We start from the raw sequence: 14,074 nt of genomic DNA, 5'->3' as shown, positions 1-14,074 counted from the left end.
CACTGGAGTGGTATTTTCAGTGCCTTTGATATACTTTAAAATACCAGTACAGTGGAATTAAAATCAGTAGTAACTTCACTTGATTGTGCTGAGAAGCTCTCATAAAATTTAATGTGTAGTTCTTTATCAAACTGCTATTTCTCCTATATTGCAAAATGTTTCTGTGTCATTGAACTGATACTATCATGCTCATTTCTATAGTAACTATCAGGCTTTGGCTGCTATCAGTCTTTTCCTGATATTTCTGGTTGGGAAGCTTGCATGCCCCCGTGTGCAGCATTACAGTGTTACCTTTGCACCTGCTCCAGTACGCTCTTACTGAGGTCCCTAGATGGGCCACAGTCAGCTTGGACCTCTGTGAACCTGAATCCCACCCAAGTAGGGTAGAGGTAGAAGACACAAACAAGCAGCAGGATGGAGCATGATTTTGAAGAACATCTAGGTTCTGCTGAACTCTGAGATTATCTTCACTCACCAGCTTTGGAAAAAGATGGTCTAATTTGTAAGCTTGCTGGAGTATGTCAGCTAACACTTACCCTGGCCTGGTTAGTTTCTCCTTCACTTTCTACAAGAGAAAAAGCAGGTCTTGCAGTTGATTTCTCTAGCCTGTGGCTTAGCTTCTCCCTAGCTGTTAAACAACTACCATATAAAATCCCTATATCCCAATGAGGAGCTGGGGATTAAAAATCATATAAAGAACTTGGTAAAATCATATAAGAACTTTGGTAAGTGCAGATGACTGACTGCAGAGGCTGTCTCTTCTTCAACTAGACATACTCTTGAAAGGTTTCTGTATGAACAAAGCCAGCACTGCAATGTGAAGCCTTCACCTCTGGGATCAACATTAAAACTCATGGTACTAATAAATATTTTTGGCAGCATATTCAATTTCAAACAAACAGTTAAGACTGCTCAGCCAGAGGGAAGCTTAGAGGTGAAATTGCTTTTTGGTACTCTAGAGTAAAAAAGCAGTGTTCATATGCTATTCACTGGAGCACAAAGATTTTCTCTCTCCCTGGTTATTTGAACTTCCACTTTGTGCCCTCAGAAAGCAACTGTAAATCAAACGTGAAGCAATTGGCTTGGCTCAGTAAGTGCAGCCTCAAATCCCTGTTTCCATTATGGAGAGGAAAGAGGAAATGAAATTTAAGTCAACTTGCTCTGATAACAAAAAGAATCACTGAATCAATTCTAGCAGTACTACAACTGGGTAAATGATCCCATCTAACTTCTGAGAATAAATGCAACTAGGTATCACCTTCCTTTAAAACCAGATGACTTTTCCCATCTGTGATCCAAAAGAGTCCTGTCCTTATTCCCTGAAGAGCTTTGCTCTCCTAGGAAAGAGCTGCAAGCATTTTGGATGTGTTTTATCAGTTCAATTTTCTGTTACATTTCCCTTTAAGGATTATTTGTGTGGTCGGTTTCAATTTCTTAGCCACATAATGAAAATAGGAAGAAAAAGCAGGCCAGTAACTAAAGCCTAAACTAAACTGAACTGAACTGAACTGAACTAAAGGTAGTTCACAACTAAATCAAAACCTGTTTTATTCCTAGGCTTGTCTTAGATCCACTACCTGACTTTGAGCTGGTATTTTCCTCTCTGCTCCTTTCATACTCCTACAAGGACCTCACAGGGACGCTGACACTCAACTCTGTTGTTGCAGTCTGAACTCTGCTGTCCTCTGGCTTCTCGTGCCAGGTCTCTGCACGTCTACGCTTTGTAGGCTCAGAAGGCTCTGATCACCAGGTATATATGTACCTGCTTTGAACTGCGGGTTATGTAAAAACCTAGTACCTTTTGATCCCAAATCAGACCTCCTTCTGTTCCTTCTGCATTAGCTGTGTCTCTGATGTGGTTTCTTACAGCAGTAGCTTATATCAGTGGAAAGCAGTTTTATCTAGGTTTCCTCCTACATGTTATTTAAAGGCTCTTTTTAGTACATAAATATGTTTCTTCTATGGCAAAGGTCTTTATTACCTTTTGTTTGTATTCAAGATATAGAAGTTTGACTTTGCAAGAGACTGGATTTGATTGTCAAAAGGGAGGATGCATTTAAGGGAAAACACGTGATTACAACTGAAATCACAGTCAATAGTGGATGACCGTGATTCAGACAGCAGATCCATTCCTGATTGAAATATCTCTTGGAACTATTCAAACAAATCTAAGCTCATGCTTCTCTAGCTATGACTACTGTTGCACAGGGTACATACTGTTGGGTATCTCAGCACTTATCTTCAGTAGTTTTCTTTTTGATGCTGATTTTAAGGTGACGGGTAACTGTAAGCCGCAGCAGTCAAACCACATGTCCCAGGCAAGATAAACCTAAATCACTATTAATTCCTCTACTTTACACTTTATAAAACATTGGGAACATCTGTGCTGCTTCCACAGTGTACGTACACAGTGATGTGTAAAATCTCTTTTAAAAATCCAGATTTCCTTTGGCTAAACCCTGCGTTGGCTGAGTGTTAGTGGTATATTGGGAAGTAAACCAAAAAGCAATAAGTATTAGTGGATCCTTTACTATTTTGATGTTAATCCTAAATTCACAGCCAGTGTCTCTGGTATCTCACACCACTATACAGCTGCTGGTTTCAATAGAACTACAGTATGTAGAAAAGAAGTGTGATTTAATGAAGAGTAAACCTGAGTGTGTTTCAAATACTGACCTACTTATGCAACATGTTTAGGTGAGGTTTCTTGTGTTTCCTATTGCCATCCCTAAATGAGGGATAAGAAAATAAAATGAGGAGTAAACGAAAGATCAAGACTCTCTTTTTCATCATGGTCCTAGTGAAAACTAAATGAATTTAAAAGGATACAAAAATTACCTACATTTAGTGTAAGTATGAAATGCTGCATCTCTGCACCTTCAGGAATCTTTGGAAGGGCAAGCCACAGCCTTAACCTTAGCTTATCTGTTGGTGGTTTTAAAGAAACAAGATCTTGAGAGGAAAATAACCAGAAAATTACATGTTTACAAAATGGGGAAGAAGCAGAGACATTTGTGTTCAGCAGAGTATAAACAAGGAAGTAATAATGAGTTGCCCTCCTGCTGCTTGAGAATCGTAGTTTGACTGTTGCAGGTTAAAGCTGCCCAGATTTGCAGATGTTCTACAAATTAAATCAAAGAGATCAGTAAGTGGAAAATTACTGAAAGGAAATTCTGAGGGAGTGCCTATGAAAGACATTTGCATCTTACAAAGCAATTTTCTAGGGTCAGAGGAGCAACACAGGCTAAAAGAAAGACAAGGCATTTCTGATGGGATGATGTTGTCCTGGAATGGCAGCCTGCAGCTCCCAGTCAGCTACAGAGTTACATCTGAAGACCTGAATAACACAGTCATTGGGTTGAGCAAAACCAGTTGCCTGGTTTCAGGCTCACTGCTCACACAAAATCTGTCTGGACAGATGAGTGACAGCCCTGCACCCTGGTGAGCAGGAGAGGCTGGAGCTGGACTCTGACAGACCGAGGCAGCCGCAGCACCGCAGCACACATGTGCACCTGCATGTGTCTGAAGTCTGTGATGCCCAGGGCTGGCAGGCTGGAGCAGTTCACCAGGATGAGGCGGCGGCCAGTGATGCCATTGGCTCTGAAGCACTCCTGGGCAGAGAAGCAGAAGGGAAGGTGATGGCAGGTCCATAGCCCTCGGCCATCCCCTGCCAGTGTTGTAGAATCATAAAATCACAGAAAGGCTTGGGTTGGAAGAGACCTCAAAGCCCACCCAGCCCCTGCCATGTGCAAGGCTGCCGAGGGCCCAATCCAGCCTGGCCTTCAGTGTCTCTAGGGATGGCGCACCACAGCTTCTCTGGGTGGCAGCACCAGCGCCTCACCTCCCTCTGAGTAAAGAATTTCCCCAACATCTAACCAAAGACTCCCCTCTTTTCCGTTAAACCCATTCCCCCTTGTTCCATCACGGTGTCCAGGGCCTCCGACCCAGGAAGCGGCAGCCCCGCACCTGGTACTGAGGGAAGCCGAGCCCCGACACCCACTCCGCCACCTCGGCGGTTCCCCAGGCCAGGACTGGGCGGGCGAGCCCCAACCTCGGGCTCGGCCCCATCAGCGGACGCGCGTCCCCCCATTGCCTCGGTAACCGCCACTTCCTGCAGCGCACCCCGCTTTCCCTTCCGCCGCCCCCCCCGCCCCCCGCTGGCAGCGCGCCGGCGGCTCTGCGGAACCCGTTCTCGATTGGCTCCGTTGTTGGGGAGGGACACAAAAGCCGCGGTACCCCGCACCGCCCCCTTCCCGCACGCACGCCACTCGGCTCTTTCCGCCTCTCTCTCCGCTCGGGTGTTTCCGCCGGCGGCGGGCGCGGAGCTTCGGCTTCGTTCGGGTGTTTCCGCCGAGGCGGGCTGCCGCCCCGGGCCCCGCGCCCGCCGGCTCTGCCCTACCCATGTCGGACGTGCTGGCTGTCGCTGCGGGCTCCCGGTTCGAGCCCCCGACTGCCGGGGCGCCGGGCAGCTTCGGCGGCGCCGAACTCTCCTCGGGTACGTGCCGGACTGCGGCGGGCGGGGGGCGGCGTGGAGATGCGGCTTGGGCTGCCGTCGGGCTCCGCGAGGCGGGCGGCAGGCGGGGAGCGCGGGGGTCCTCGTTTGAGCGCTGCCTGAGCGCCTCCTGTCCGAGTGCTTTCCCGATGGAAAGTGACTTCTGTCCCTGCCTTTTGATTGTTAGAAAATGAAGCCGCAGCCCAGAGGACGGAGCCCGAAAAGCAGCGGGGTGATGGCTCGGAGCGCAGCGCCTCTCCGTGCGGGTAGGAAAGCGTTCGTGTGTTCGGTGCCCCGCGGGCGTAAGCGGGTCTGCTTTGACCTGTGCGGGAGCGGCCCCTGTGCTGACGGAGAGAAGGGGCTGCGGACCGAGCTGTCTGCTTTCGGGCAGTGTGTGCTGGTTTCGGTGTAGGAGCAGCTGTCCCTGCGGGCTTACGTTTTAAAGCCTATGAAATGACGAAGTGTAGCTCATGGCTCACCTGTTCATGCTGCAGAATCGATCAGGTTGCAGTCAACTCCAGAAGGTTTTGTAGTTTGTGGTAAGAACTAATGAGCTTTCGGGAGATGTTCAGGGCGGTTCAGTACTTAAGCACTTGCACTGTGTGGAGGCTGAGCAAACATATTCCTTACGCTGTTTTCTTGACAACGTTTTTGTTCTTCAGCTTTTGTCTTCTGCATCAGCATTCCCCTAATGCTGCTGCCTGGCCACCTTATCAGATGCTTGGCGTGTCGTTACGGCTGGGTGTATGGAGTTTTACTTTGTTAGAGTACGTGTGTTGCTTGGGACACAGTTTCAGAAATCTGCAAGCTCAGTTTGTCAGAAAGTAGATTACACTATTTGTTAAATATCAGTCTCATTTAAAAAAAGAAAAGACAACAGCAAGCGACTCAGTAAAACAGCTGTTTGATGTCATCTTAGTTTGATGTGGATCACACTGATATCAGCCTTCTTGAGTCCAGGCGTTTTTTATATCACTCTTTATTATTCTATCCAGTCTTATTCAAGGAATGAATATAGGCTGTGAGCGGAATGGCCAAAGTAGTTGCTGGGTATTCATGGGTGTTACCTGATGAATTTGTGTACGTGGAATCTTCTTTGAAGGGAAGGGGTCCAAAAAGGATGATCCGAGAAGGCTGCTTGATGAGGAGTTGCTGAATGCTGTCGATCTGCTTGAAAAGCTTGCTCATGGCAGCATGAGCCGTGTTTGCCCTGTTCTAGTTCTAGTCTTCTGTATACACTCAGTATGGAATATGTTCTGAGTGGAGCTGCAATCTTTTTTTAAGCTATTCCACACTAGATTAATAGTCTGATCCGTTGCTAATGGGACTATTTCTCCCGTGTGAAAGGATTTTTTTTGTTGTTGTTGACAGTAATTTAGAAAAAAAATCTTCAGCAGAGATAGAATGCCAGGAATGTTTCCTTTCTTGCTCATTCTTTTCCTTGTTTGAACCTTTCTTTTTGTTCTGGAATGTCCCACTCGTCGCAGTGCAGATCTTGGACCTCTTTACTGTTGCTGTTCTGCTGTTGTGTGGTGTACAGCTCTCTTGTCTGTGCAGCATGTCTGAATATGGCAGAGAGACCTGTGTGTTCTCTGTATTTCTTGGGATTTCTGATGGGGAAGGTTGTGGTAGGACATTTTCAGGCTGGCTCTCAAAACTGTTCTGAATCCTTTCACTGTGCTAGTTGGCCTCTGATGTCATGTAGTAGCTGGTGTAACAGAAGGTATCTTGAGCAGAAAGTTGCTGCTAATTTCTATGCTCACAAACACTGCGCTGAGCTTATGCAGTGAATTAGCTGCTGTCTAAAGGACGTTAAATATGGAATGTGTCTTTGAAGTTACTCCTTCTGTCTGGTGTGGAAGACTTTCATGAGAAGACAAGGGCAGAACTCGGGTGCAAAGGGCTCTCTGCAAAGGCATTGGGCAGGATGCTCAGTGTCTCTGTCCCTCTGAATTCTGGCTGCCTTGGAGTGATCCTTCTCACAGCTGAGCTCTGCTGCTTGTGACCTGAGTATAAGTACTGAATTGTGGTACTTTCTTCCTCTGAGAGGTTGCAGATAGGGTCATCTGTGAGTGCGGATGTGATAGAAGATTCAAAGGAAGACAGTTGCACTTTGGAGGACCAGAAAGTGGCTGAAGCAGAAGAGAAGCTGCCTGACCAAATCCAGTCCACTAAAGAGGTAGGTGGTTGTTTCTGACATCTAAAAGGAAGGAAGGAGGTGCAGCAGCATTTCTTCCACCCTACTGCTGTGCTTAATAACTGTGGGACAGGCTTTAAGTGAATCAACTTTCATCTTAGCAGAACCCTTATGGTCCTCCATATGTTAGTGAGAGGTAGAAGTTCTGACTGACTTTGCAAAATCTCTCTTGTGTACTACTGTAGTCCTTACTTCCTTGCAGTTTCTGGTGTGCCAGGGTTTCAGGGTTATTCTTATCTTCTGCCTCTTGTCTGGGTCTTCTAGGGATTCCCTTCATGCATGTTTATGGAATAGAAGTGGAAGGCAATCTGCCATCTTTTGTCTCTTTTCTTGAGCAGCCAATTTGCTTGTATTACAAATACAGCTGGGAAAACTCGTGCAAGTGTCACACAGCTCAGGAGCTGTGTATTTTCATATATGGAAAGAGGGCTGGCCCCAGTAAGCCAGATGGACCTTTACCCAGGATGCAGTTGATGTCAGTGTGACTGTGCTGCAGTGCTGATACAGACAGAGCTGAAAGGCTCTCCCTAGAGAAGCAGCACTTTGGGAGTGCTTCCTGGGAGCAGTCAGATGCATCTGCGAGGCTATTTCTTTGCTGAAAGATGACAATTAAATCTCAGAAAGATGCAAACGTGCCTGCCCAGAGACTCCTGGGAAGGCTAAGGGATGTGTGGTTTGTGACATGAATGCAGTGTGTGACTGCGGAGTGTGTGGTGCAGTGGGGAAAGTAATGCAGCAAGGTGCCTCAGACCAAGATGCTTCTTTCTAGTTCTAACAAAAGCTTCTGCAGGATCTGACTTGACTTCAGCGTTAATTACTACTGAGTTGCTGTAAATCCATCTGAGGACTTTATTACATTATAATCTTTGTGACTGGGTGTATGCACTTTGTGCAGGAAGCTCTTGTTCGAATGACCAAGTACCACATACATCAAGGAGCAGGGGATATAGTCATGATTCAGTCAGATCACACTGGTGCTGTGGATATCCTTTCAGCTGAGCTGGAAACTGCAGACCTCCTTGGAGAGCAGAGAAAAGGTGAGGCATGAAAGGACCTAACTTGTTAATTACTCTGTGGCCACTCTTTTTTTTTTTTTTTTTTTTTTTTTTTTTTTTAAGTGCCAGTGCCTGCCTTGGCCAGAGAACAGTAGAGACTGTCTTAGAGGCACTGCTGGTTCCTGTTCACTGCTGTTTCCCACTGGCCTGTGGGCTCCTTGCTAGTGATGTGAGAAAACTTCATATCTGACTCTAGAATACAAGAGCTTTACTGAAAACAGTGAAGCTATTTACAGTAATTTGGCCAGTAGTTATATGAGGTGATGATCTTTTCCTCTTGCTTCAGCTCAGCCTCCCCCTCTGGCTCCACCTACTACATGGACCACAGGGAAGATGAAGGAATTCAAAGCCAAGATGGGAAAAGAGAAGAGTGCTAGGATGGTGGTGAAACGAGGCGAGGTGGTGACAGTCCGTGTGCCAACCCATCCTGATGGGAAACGTGTCTGCTGGGAGTTTGCGACAGATGATTATGACATTGGATTTGGAGTCTATTTTGACTGGACCGCTGTTACTAGCACTGCCATTACTGTTCAGGTCAGCGAATCCAGTGATGAGGAGGATGAAGAGGAGGAAGAAGAAATTGAAGGTTGGTGCACACTTTAAGAGTTATTTTGTGGTGCTTGTTGCCATGCTGCTAAGAATGTTTGTCAGATGCTATAATTTCCATCTACTTTGCTTACCCAGTCCACTTGTTATCTCTGCAGCCCATTGGGGTTTGGTTAGGCTAAAATGGCAGAGTGGTTAGCCCTTCCTGCTTCAGCACTTATCAACGTCTGTTCTCCTCCAAGAGCATTTTTTGAAACCTAATACACTGAAAAATTAAGGAGAAATCACTCTTCCAGCTGATAACAAGCTTTTCTAGCTGAGAAATTTTTGGTAGTAGATGATAACCAAAAGGTTCTTTTTTGTTTTTACGTTGTCCCGGTGTATCGTTAACTTGTGCTGACTGTCTCTGTACCTGTGAAACGCATATTACCTATTCTGTGGTTTCAGTATCTTTATGACCAGTGCACCTGGGGGTTTTGGTGTCTGAAATCAATCTTGCAAGTTCTCCAAAATGTATAGGTTCATATTTGAGAAATGTATTCTTAGAGTGAATTGAGGATGTACAAACAGTGAAGCTATAGTGAAGACCTTTTCCACCTTTTCCTTGCTCCATGTCAGTAGCACTGGTCCTCCTTAAGGAGACCTGGTTGTGGCATATATAAGAGGAGTGAACTGTCTTAAGTGCAGTTAAGTCCAGGGAGAGTAGGCCAGGCTGGCGGACAAGTATGTACTGTTTCATTAGTATTGCGAAGAGAACTGATCCTCAACGTGTCCTTTTTCTCACAGTAAGAAAAGTTGAGCTTTGTGGGTAGTATTAGCAGAGGTCAGGGCAGACACTAATGTAATGCTATCATAGGTAGCCCTCGAGATGAAAATGCTTACATTCCTCTGTATTCTGGTCTTGTTTAGCTTTTTATGAGCCATCTAATAGCTTAACTGATGCTTTCATGCTTTCCTCCTCTTTCCCTTTTAGGACTTGCCCCTGTTGGTGATGTGGAAAGGGGCTCCAAAAGCTCTCTGCGGAACCGCTATGGAGAAATCATGCCTGTGTACCGAAGGGACAGCCATCGGGAGGTGCAGGCAGGCAGCCATGACTACCCAGGCGAGGGCATCTACCTGCTGAAATTTGATAACTCATACTCTCTCCTCCGCAATAAGACTCTGTTCTTTCATGTCTTTTACACTAGCTGAAGGGATGGGAAGGGGCAGGGATGGCAGACAGGAGGTGGTGAGCATAGCAGGCTGCCACCCAGCCCTGATACTCCTTGATGAGCACTTCTGTGTGACAGAACAAAGGCACAACTCTGCTAGCGACTCTTCAGACACAACTTGGTTTCTCCCCATGCCCTCCCTCCCAGCTGTCCTGGTGGAGAAGAGTGGTTGTGAGTGGTTGTTCACAGGCAACTGTTATTTGTATGAAACTCTGGGAGTCCTGCTCTCTGTAGGTATAGTGTTGGGCCTTCATCATAGCCAGTAAATGCCCAGAGGCCAGGTGCAGCTGGTCTTGGTTTCTTTCTGTTGCAGTGGTACAAAATGAAGTCAAAGAGTTCTTCATCTGTTGCTGTTCTGTAGATCTTCAGGCTCTTCTGCTGTATCTGGATCACTAGAGGGCAGCTATCAGCTGCGAAGAGACAAAAACATGTCTGGCTTGTCACCAAACCACTGATAAACTTATCACTTACTGCCACTATGTGTCACCAGCTGCCAGCACTTCCTTTGTTCCTATATGTGGGGATGCAGTGTGGCCATGCTACAATAGCCAGCTCCAACCTATGGTACCCATGTGTTAGAGCAAAGTGTGTGGGGCTGGGGAGGGGAGTGCACAAATAGAAGTTCATAGGAAGATTTTCCTCTGGATCAAGAATTAGATATTGCATCTGTAGATTACAGAGATATAAAAATTATGATAAAATCTCCAGTGACCACAAAGTTTTGTTTTTTTTTTTCCTGTAATCCAGATGTAAAAACAGAAGAAATGGTTTACTGCTGTATTGAATAAATATGAAAAGGTCGGGATACGACCAAGAAATACACAAGAAATGTTTCTTTGTAGCAGCATGTTGATTCACTGGCATTGCTGCCAGCTGAATAATAGCATATATAGGAAGGAAGATGCTCCCCAGGGAAGCATAGTTTCTCAGCTGCTATTGCTGTTACAGAGGTGTTGTTGCAAAAGAGCAGAAACTCAAAAGGGGTGGGATTTTCCCAGTCCTTTCTGTAAACCAGAATGAGCAAGTCCATTGCTAGCCCTGATCATGTGGTGAAGGATAGAGTTCCTTGACATGTTTTAGTGGCTATGATAGCACTTCCTGCTTGAGTATTGGCAGAGTTGAACAAGGATTATGTTAATCATTCAGAGATGAGTTTTAAATCACATTTATCAGCAACTGTTGTTTATTTTAATACTTAAAATCATGCTCTTTTTAAGAATAGTAATGTGTTTACACTTTGTTACCTCTTTGCAGAGACACAGAATGGCTTTTTGCATGGTGATCCTAGTAGAATTCTGAGTTTTAATTTTTAAATCCTCCAGGTAAGGCACCTCTATTTGGTCCATTCCCTTTATTGAGGGGGATTGATGAAGAAAATGATTTTGGGGTAGTTAAGACCAAAGATTTCACTGTACTAGGAAGGCTGTATATTTCCTCTTATGGCTATATTGTAATGCTGTGGAATTTTCTTTATGTTCAAGCTCTTCTTCTAGCTATCTGTGATCACTTATTCGCTGCCCCAGAGCACTTAATAGGTCAAAAAGACGTGTGTGAGAGAGAGATGTTTATAATGGAGCAGCCCAAGCTTGGAGCAGGAAGAAGGAAAACCAGAAAACTGGTTGCTCCATGGGTGAGCAGACAGGAAGCAGAGCTGGCCAGGATAAGGAGCAAGCTGGTGCTATTCTGGGCCCTGAGTTGAAAACCTTTCTCAAAGGAGAGAGAGGACCTGGCCACAGGGGAACTGCAAAGCTGTCCCTCAAGCAGAGGGAAACATAGGGCAGCCTTAGGGGGAGGTAGAACAGTAAGACTTGGTATCTGTCATAGTAAAGTGATCTTTAGTTTAGCAGCTTGGGGAATGTTATTTCTTCCTTTTTCCCCCTCCTGGGGAGATGCAGAACCATCTTGTGGTCTATGTACAGCATTTGAATCAGGCCTGAGCCACTTGCATAGGGCTTCCCCCACGCCCGGGGGCCCCCCCCAGGGGGGGTGTTTTTTTTTTAACCCTTTGCCCTTGAAGTTCTTTGACAATAAGAAGGTAACCTTTAATTGACCAAAAATGTCAGCGCTGCCCAATGCAATTACTGCCTTTGGTCCTTTCTGATGTAATCTGCAGGGCCCTATGTGCACTTGTTGGTTAATGTATGAGACACTGTGTGGCACCTGATCCAATTTTTAATTAGGATTTATTTATGACAAAGGGAATTTTGACCTATGCGCAGCAATTGTAGAAAATTTATCCTGATCCTCAGTTTCACAGCGTTCTGTGGGATACTGTTATTGCCACTATATAAATGTTTCTCCTATAATGTGGCCTTCCTATTGCTAATTCACAGCCACTTCTCCTCTCATTGTCTGTATTTTGATCATATCCTCATTCAAAATACATATTTTAATCTTGTAAGATGAGAAAAAGACCTGCCTGACTACCAGTTCTGGTCGCTTACTGAAGCAAATAGTATGTGCAAGTTATCAAGGTAACTTGTTAGTGGTTTTAGTGAAGACAGACTGTCTTGTAGATGATGATCCTATTGCTCAGTTCTAGCTTTCTGAAATGTGGACCAACCTTTTAATAAGGCTCAGGTCATTTGTTTGGAACTGTCCCCATCTCTTAGTCTCATTGACTTCAGCTTAACAGAAGCATTGAATCAGGCATGTTATCCCAATCTGTATGTGCCTGTCCTGCAAAAACATTACGCCCTTAAACAGACTTGGAACTAAAAGTATCTACTATCACACATCTAATAGTGTGTATTATTTCACTGCTTATGCTTTCCAGAAGCATGTGGTATCTCTTATGAACACAAAACAATTTTTGGCATAAAATGTTTCATCTGCAGGAAACAGAAGCTTTACAGTTGCACAGGATAATTACCCTTGGTTTATTCTTTAACTTTCATGTCACTTAAGTGTTTCTCAGGTCTTAAAAGTATCATTCATTATCTAAGTGACGACTCCTTTTAGGAAGGATCTGTAGTCTTTATTCATTCTCTGGTAAATCTCCTAGCTTGGATGCAAGGCTAGTGATTAACAGTGGCCACTTGCATTCAGAATTGAACTCGTAGTTGTTCAAAGAAATAATCTCCTTATTTCTTGTGTCCTTTTTTCTGTTATCTGTGTATCCTGGACTTGTATCTGATCCCGCTGTCTGCTAAAGCAGTGATGGAAGCCATTTTTGCTCTAATTGCAAACTTGTGGAACTAAATATTGGGTTTAGAAAGAAAAATGAATTTAGAAGGCATTTTCACTTCATTGATTCACAACTTGATTAAGGAATAAGCTGCTTCTACATTTTGTGAAGTTGTTTTGTTTTTTTTTTTTTTTGTTTTTTTTTTTTTTTTTTTTTGCTTTTGTAAAAGCACAGAATTGTTTTCCAGTTTGTTTTGAGTATGACTTAGAGACATAAAACAATCCTGTCGCATAGGATTTGCATAAAAATTGGGTTGTATAATTGTCCATAATAATAGTAACAATCTGTTGGGTATTTTTTAATGTCAAAGCAGGTAATAAGCTATCCATTGTTTTATCTTACTCTTCTCCCTTAGCACTAGTGTAGCAGCAGGAGTTGAAAGTGTATGTGCTTCACTGAGGACTGAGAGTTAAAATTGCTTAAGTCAGGCACCGCTTGTACTATTTTAATTTGCTAACCAACTCTGGAGGCCCACATTAAAGGTATTGGTGTCATATATAGGCTATTCCCAAAGTAATATTTGGGACTCATTTAGTAGTTATCTACATTAATACTACCACTAAGCCACTTACATGAACAGTAAGATGAAAATGTGTGCTTAAGGAGAGAAAGAGCTTAACTGACTGACTTGAGGTACTAAGACAAAAGTTGAGTTACTATGCAACAGTCTGAAAGGTTGCCAGATTCCTTTCTTTTTGGTCCTATCCTGTGAACTGTCTCCTTGTAGCTGTGTGCATATAGTTGTGTATTGCCTGCAGTGGGGCCAGTTGTGCTGCTGGACTTGATAGGGTAGACTGGAGGTGACCCTTGTCACGTGTCTAATTGCTGAAAGAGGTACTTGTTCTTGTGAGCTGGAAACTGGGGGTAGAGAATTAATCTCTAAATGAGTTCACTTTGTCCCCACTGCTTGTACCCTTCCTTCTTGTCTCACTACTTCCTAGTATGCTTTGCAGAGGATTTATCACAGGGTGCCTTAGGAGCAAGGAGCATGCCTGAAGTACGAGCCACAGATGTCATTAATCCAGGGGTTTTCTTCTTGTTTCTCTGCCTATTTGAGTAGGGTTGAGGCACTAAGATCATGTAATGAGAGAGTCCTGGTTGGCTGTCCTAGGGATTTAAGTTGTTCATTAGTCTGCCTTGTTGCTGTAAGATGAGTAGTAAAATTGTTAGTTTCCTGGCACACTAACTAAAGTTTTAGAGTGAACATCAAATGGTGGAGTCCAAACACATCTTGCTAGGCCAAGAATTTCCTGTGCAATTATTCCGCATTTGCCTCCAAAGAGTCTCTGGCATTTTATTCTGAAACACTCGTGCTATTGCAGCTGAAGACAGAACATCAGGCTGAATGGATGGATCTGTGGTTTGACAGTAAGGATTATCTGGTTT

At 44.4% G+C, this 14,074-nt stretch overlaps 1 protein-coding gene across 1 annotated transcript; it reads left to right on the top strand.

Moving 5' to 3' along the window:
• The first annotated feature begins 4,401 nt into the window (after window positions 1-4,401).
• Window positions 4,402-11,461, top strand: TMED8 (transmembrane p24 trafficking protein family member 8). Its single transcript, XM_042864044.1, has 6 exons — window positions 4,402-4,495; window positions 4,680-4,758; window positions 6,542-6,671; window positions 7,585-7,726; window positions 8,031-8,330; window positions 9,264-11,461. Exons 1-6 carry the CDS (start codon window positions 4,402-4,404, stop codon window positions 9,479-9,481), a joined length of 963 nt encoding a protein of 320 aa, XP_042719978.1. The 3' UTR covers window positions 9,482-11,461.
• Window positions 11,462-14,074: the final 2,613 nt, after the last annotated feature.

Source organism: Lagopus leucura, unplaced genomic scaffold, assembly GCF_019238085.1.
Source record: "Lagopus leucura isolate 7727_CA_CO unplaced genomic scaffold, USGS_WTPT01 Super-Scaffold_1, whole genome shotgun sequence".
In the NCBI taxonomy this organism is placed as follows: Eukaryota; Metazoa; Chordata; class Aves; order Galliformes; family Phasianidae; genus Lagopus; species Lagopus leucura.
Note: the sequence above shows the minus strand (reverse complement) of the source record. Positions and strands in the feature narration are given on the sequence as shown.

What these genes read in the sequence shown, in the direction of transcription:
- TMED8 (XM_042864044.1), top strand. Translation starts at nt 4,402, where the DNA reads ATGTCGGACGTGCTGGCTGTCGCTGCGGGCTCCCGGTTCGAGCCCCCG. An exon ending in CGCAGCGCCTCTCCGTGCGG is followed by an intron (nt 4,759 to 6,541) that starts GTAGGAAAGCGT and finishes TTCCTCTGAGAG; the next exon opens with GTTGCAGATAGGGTCATCTG. An exon ending in AAATCCAGTCCACTAAAGAG is followed by an intron (nt 6,672 to 7,584) that starts GTAGGTGGTTGT and finishes CACTTTGTGCAG; the next exon opens with GAAGCTCTTGTTCGAATGAC.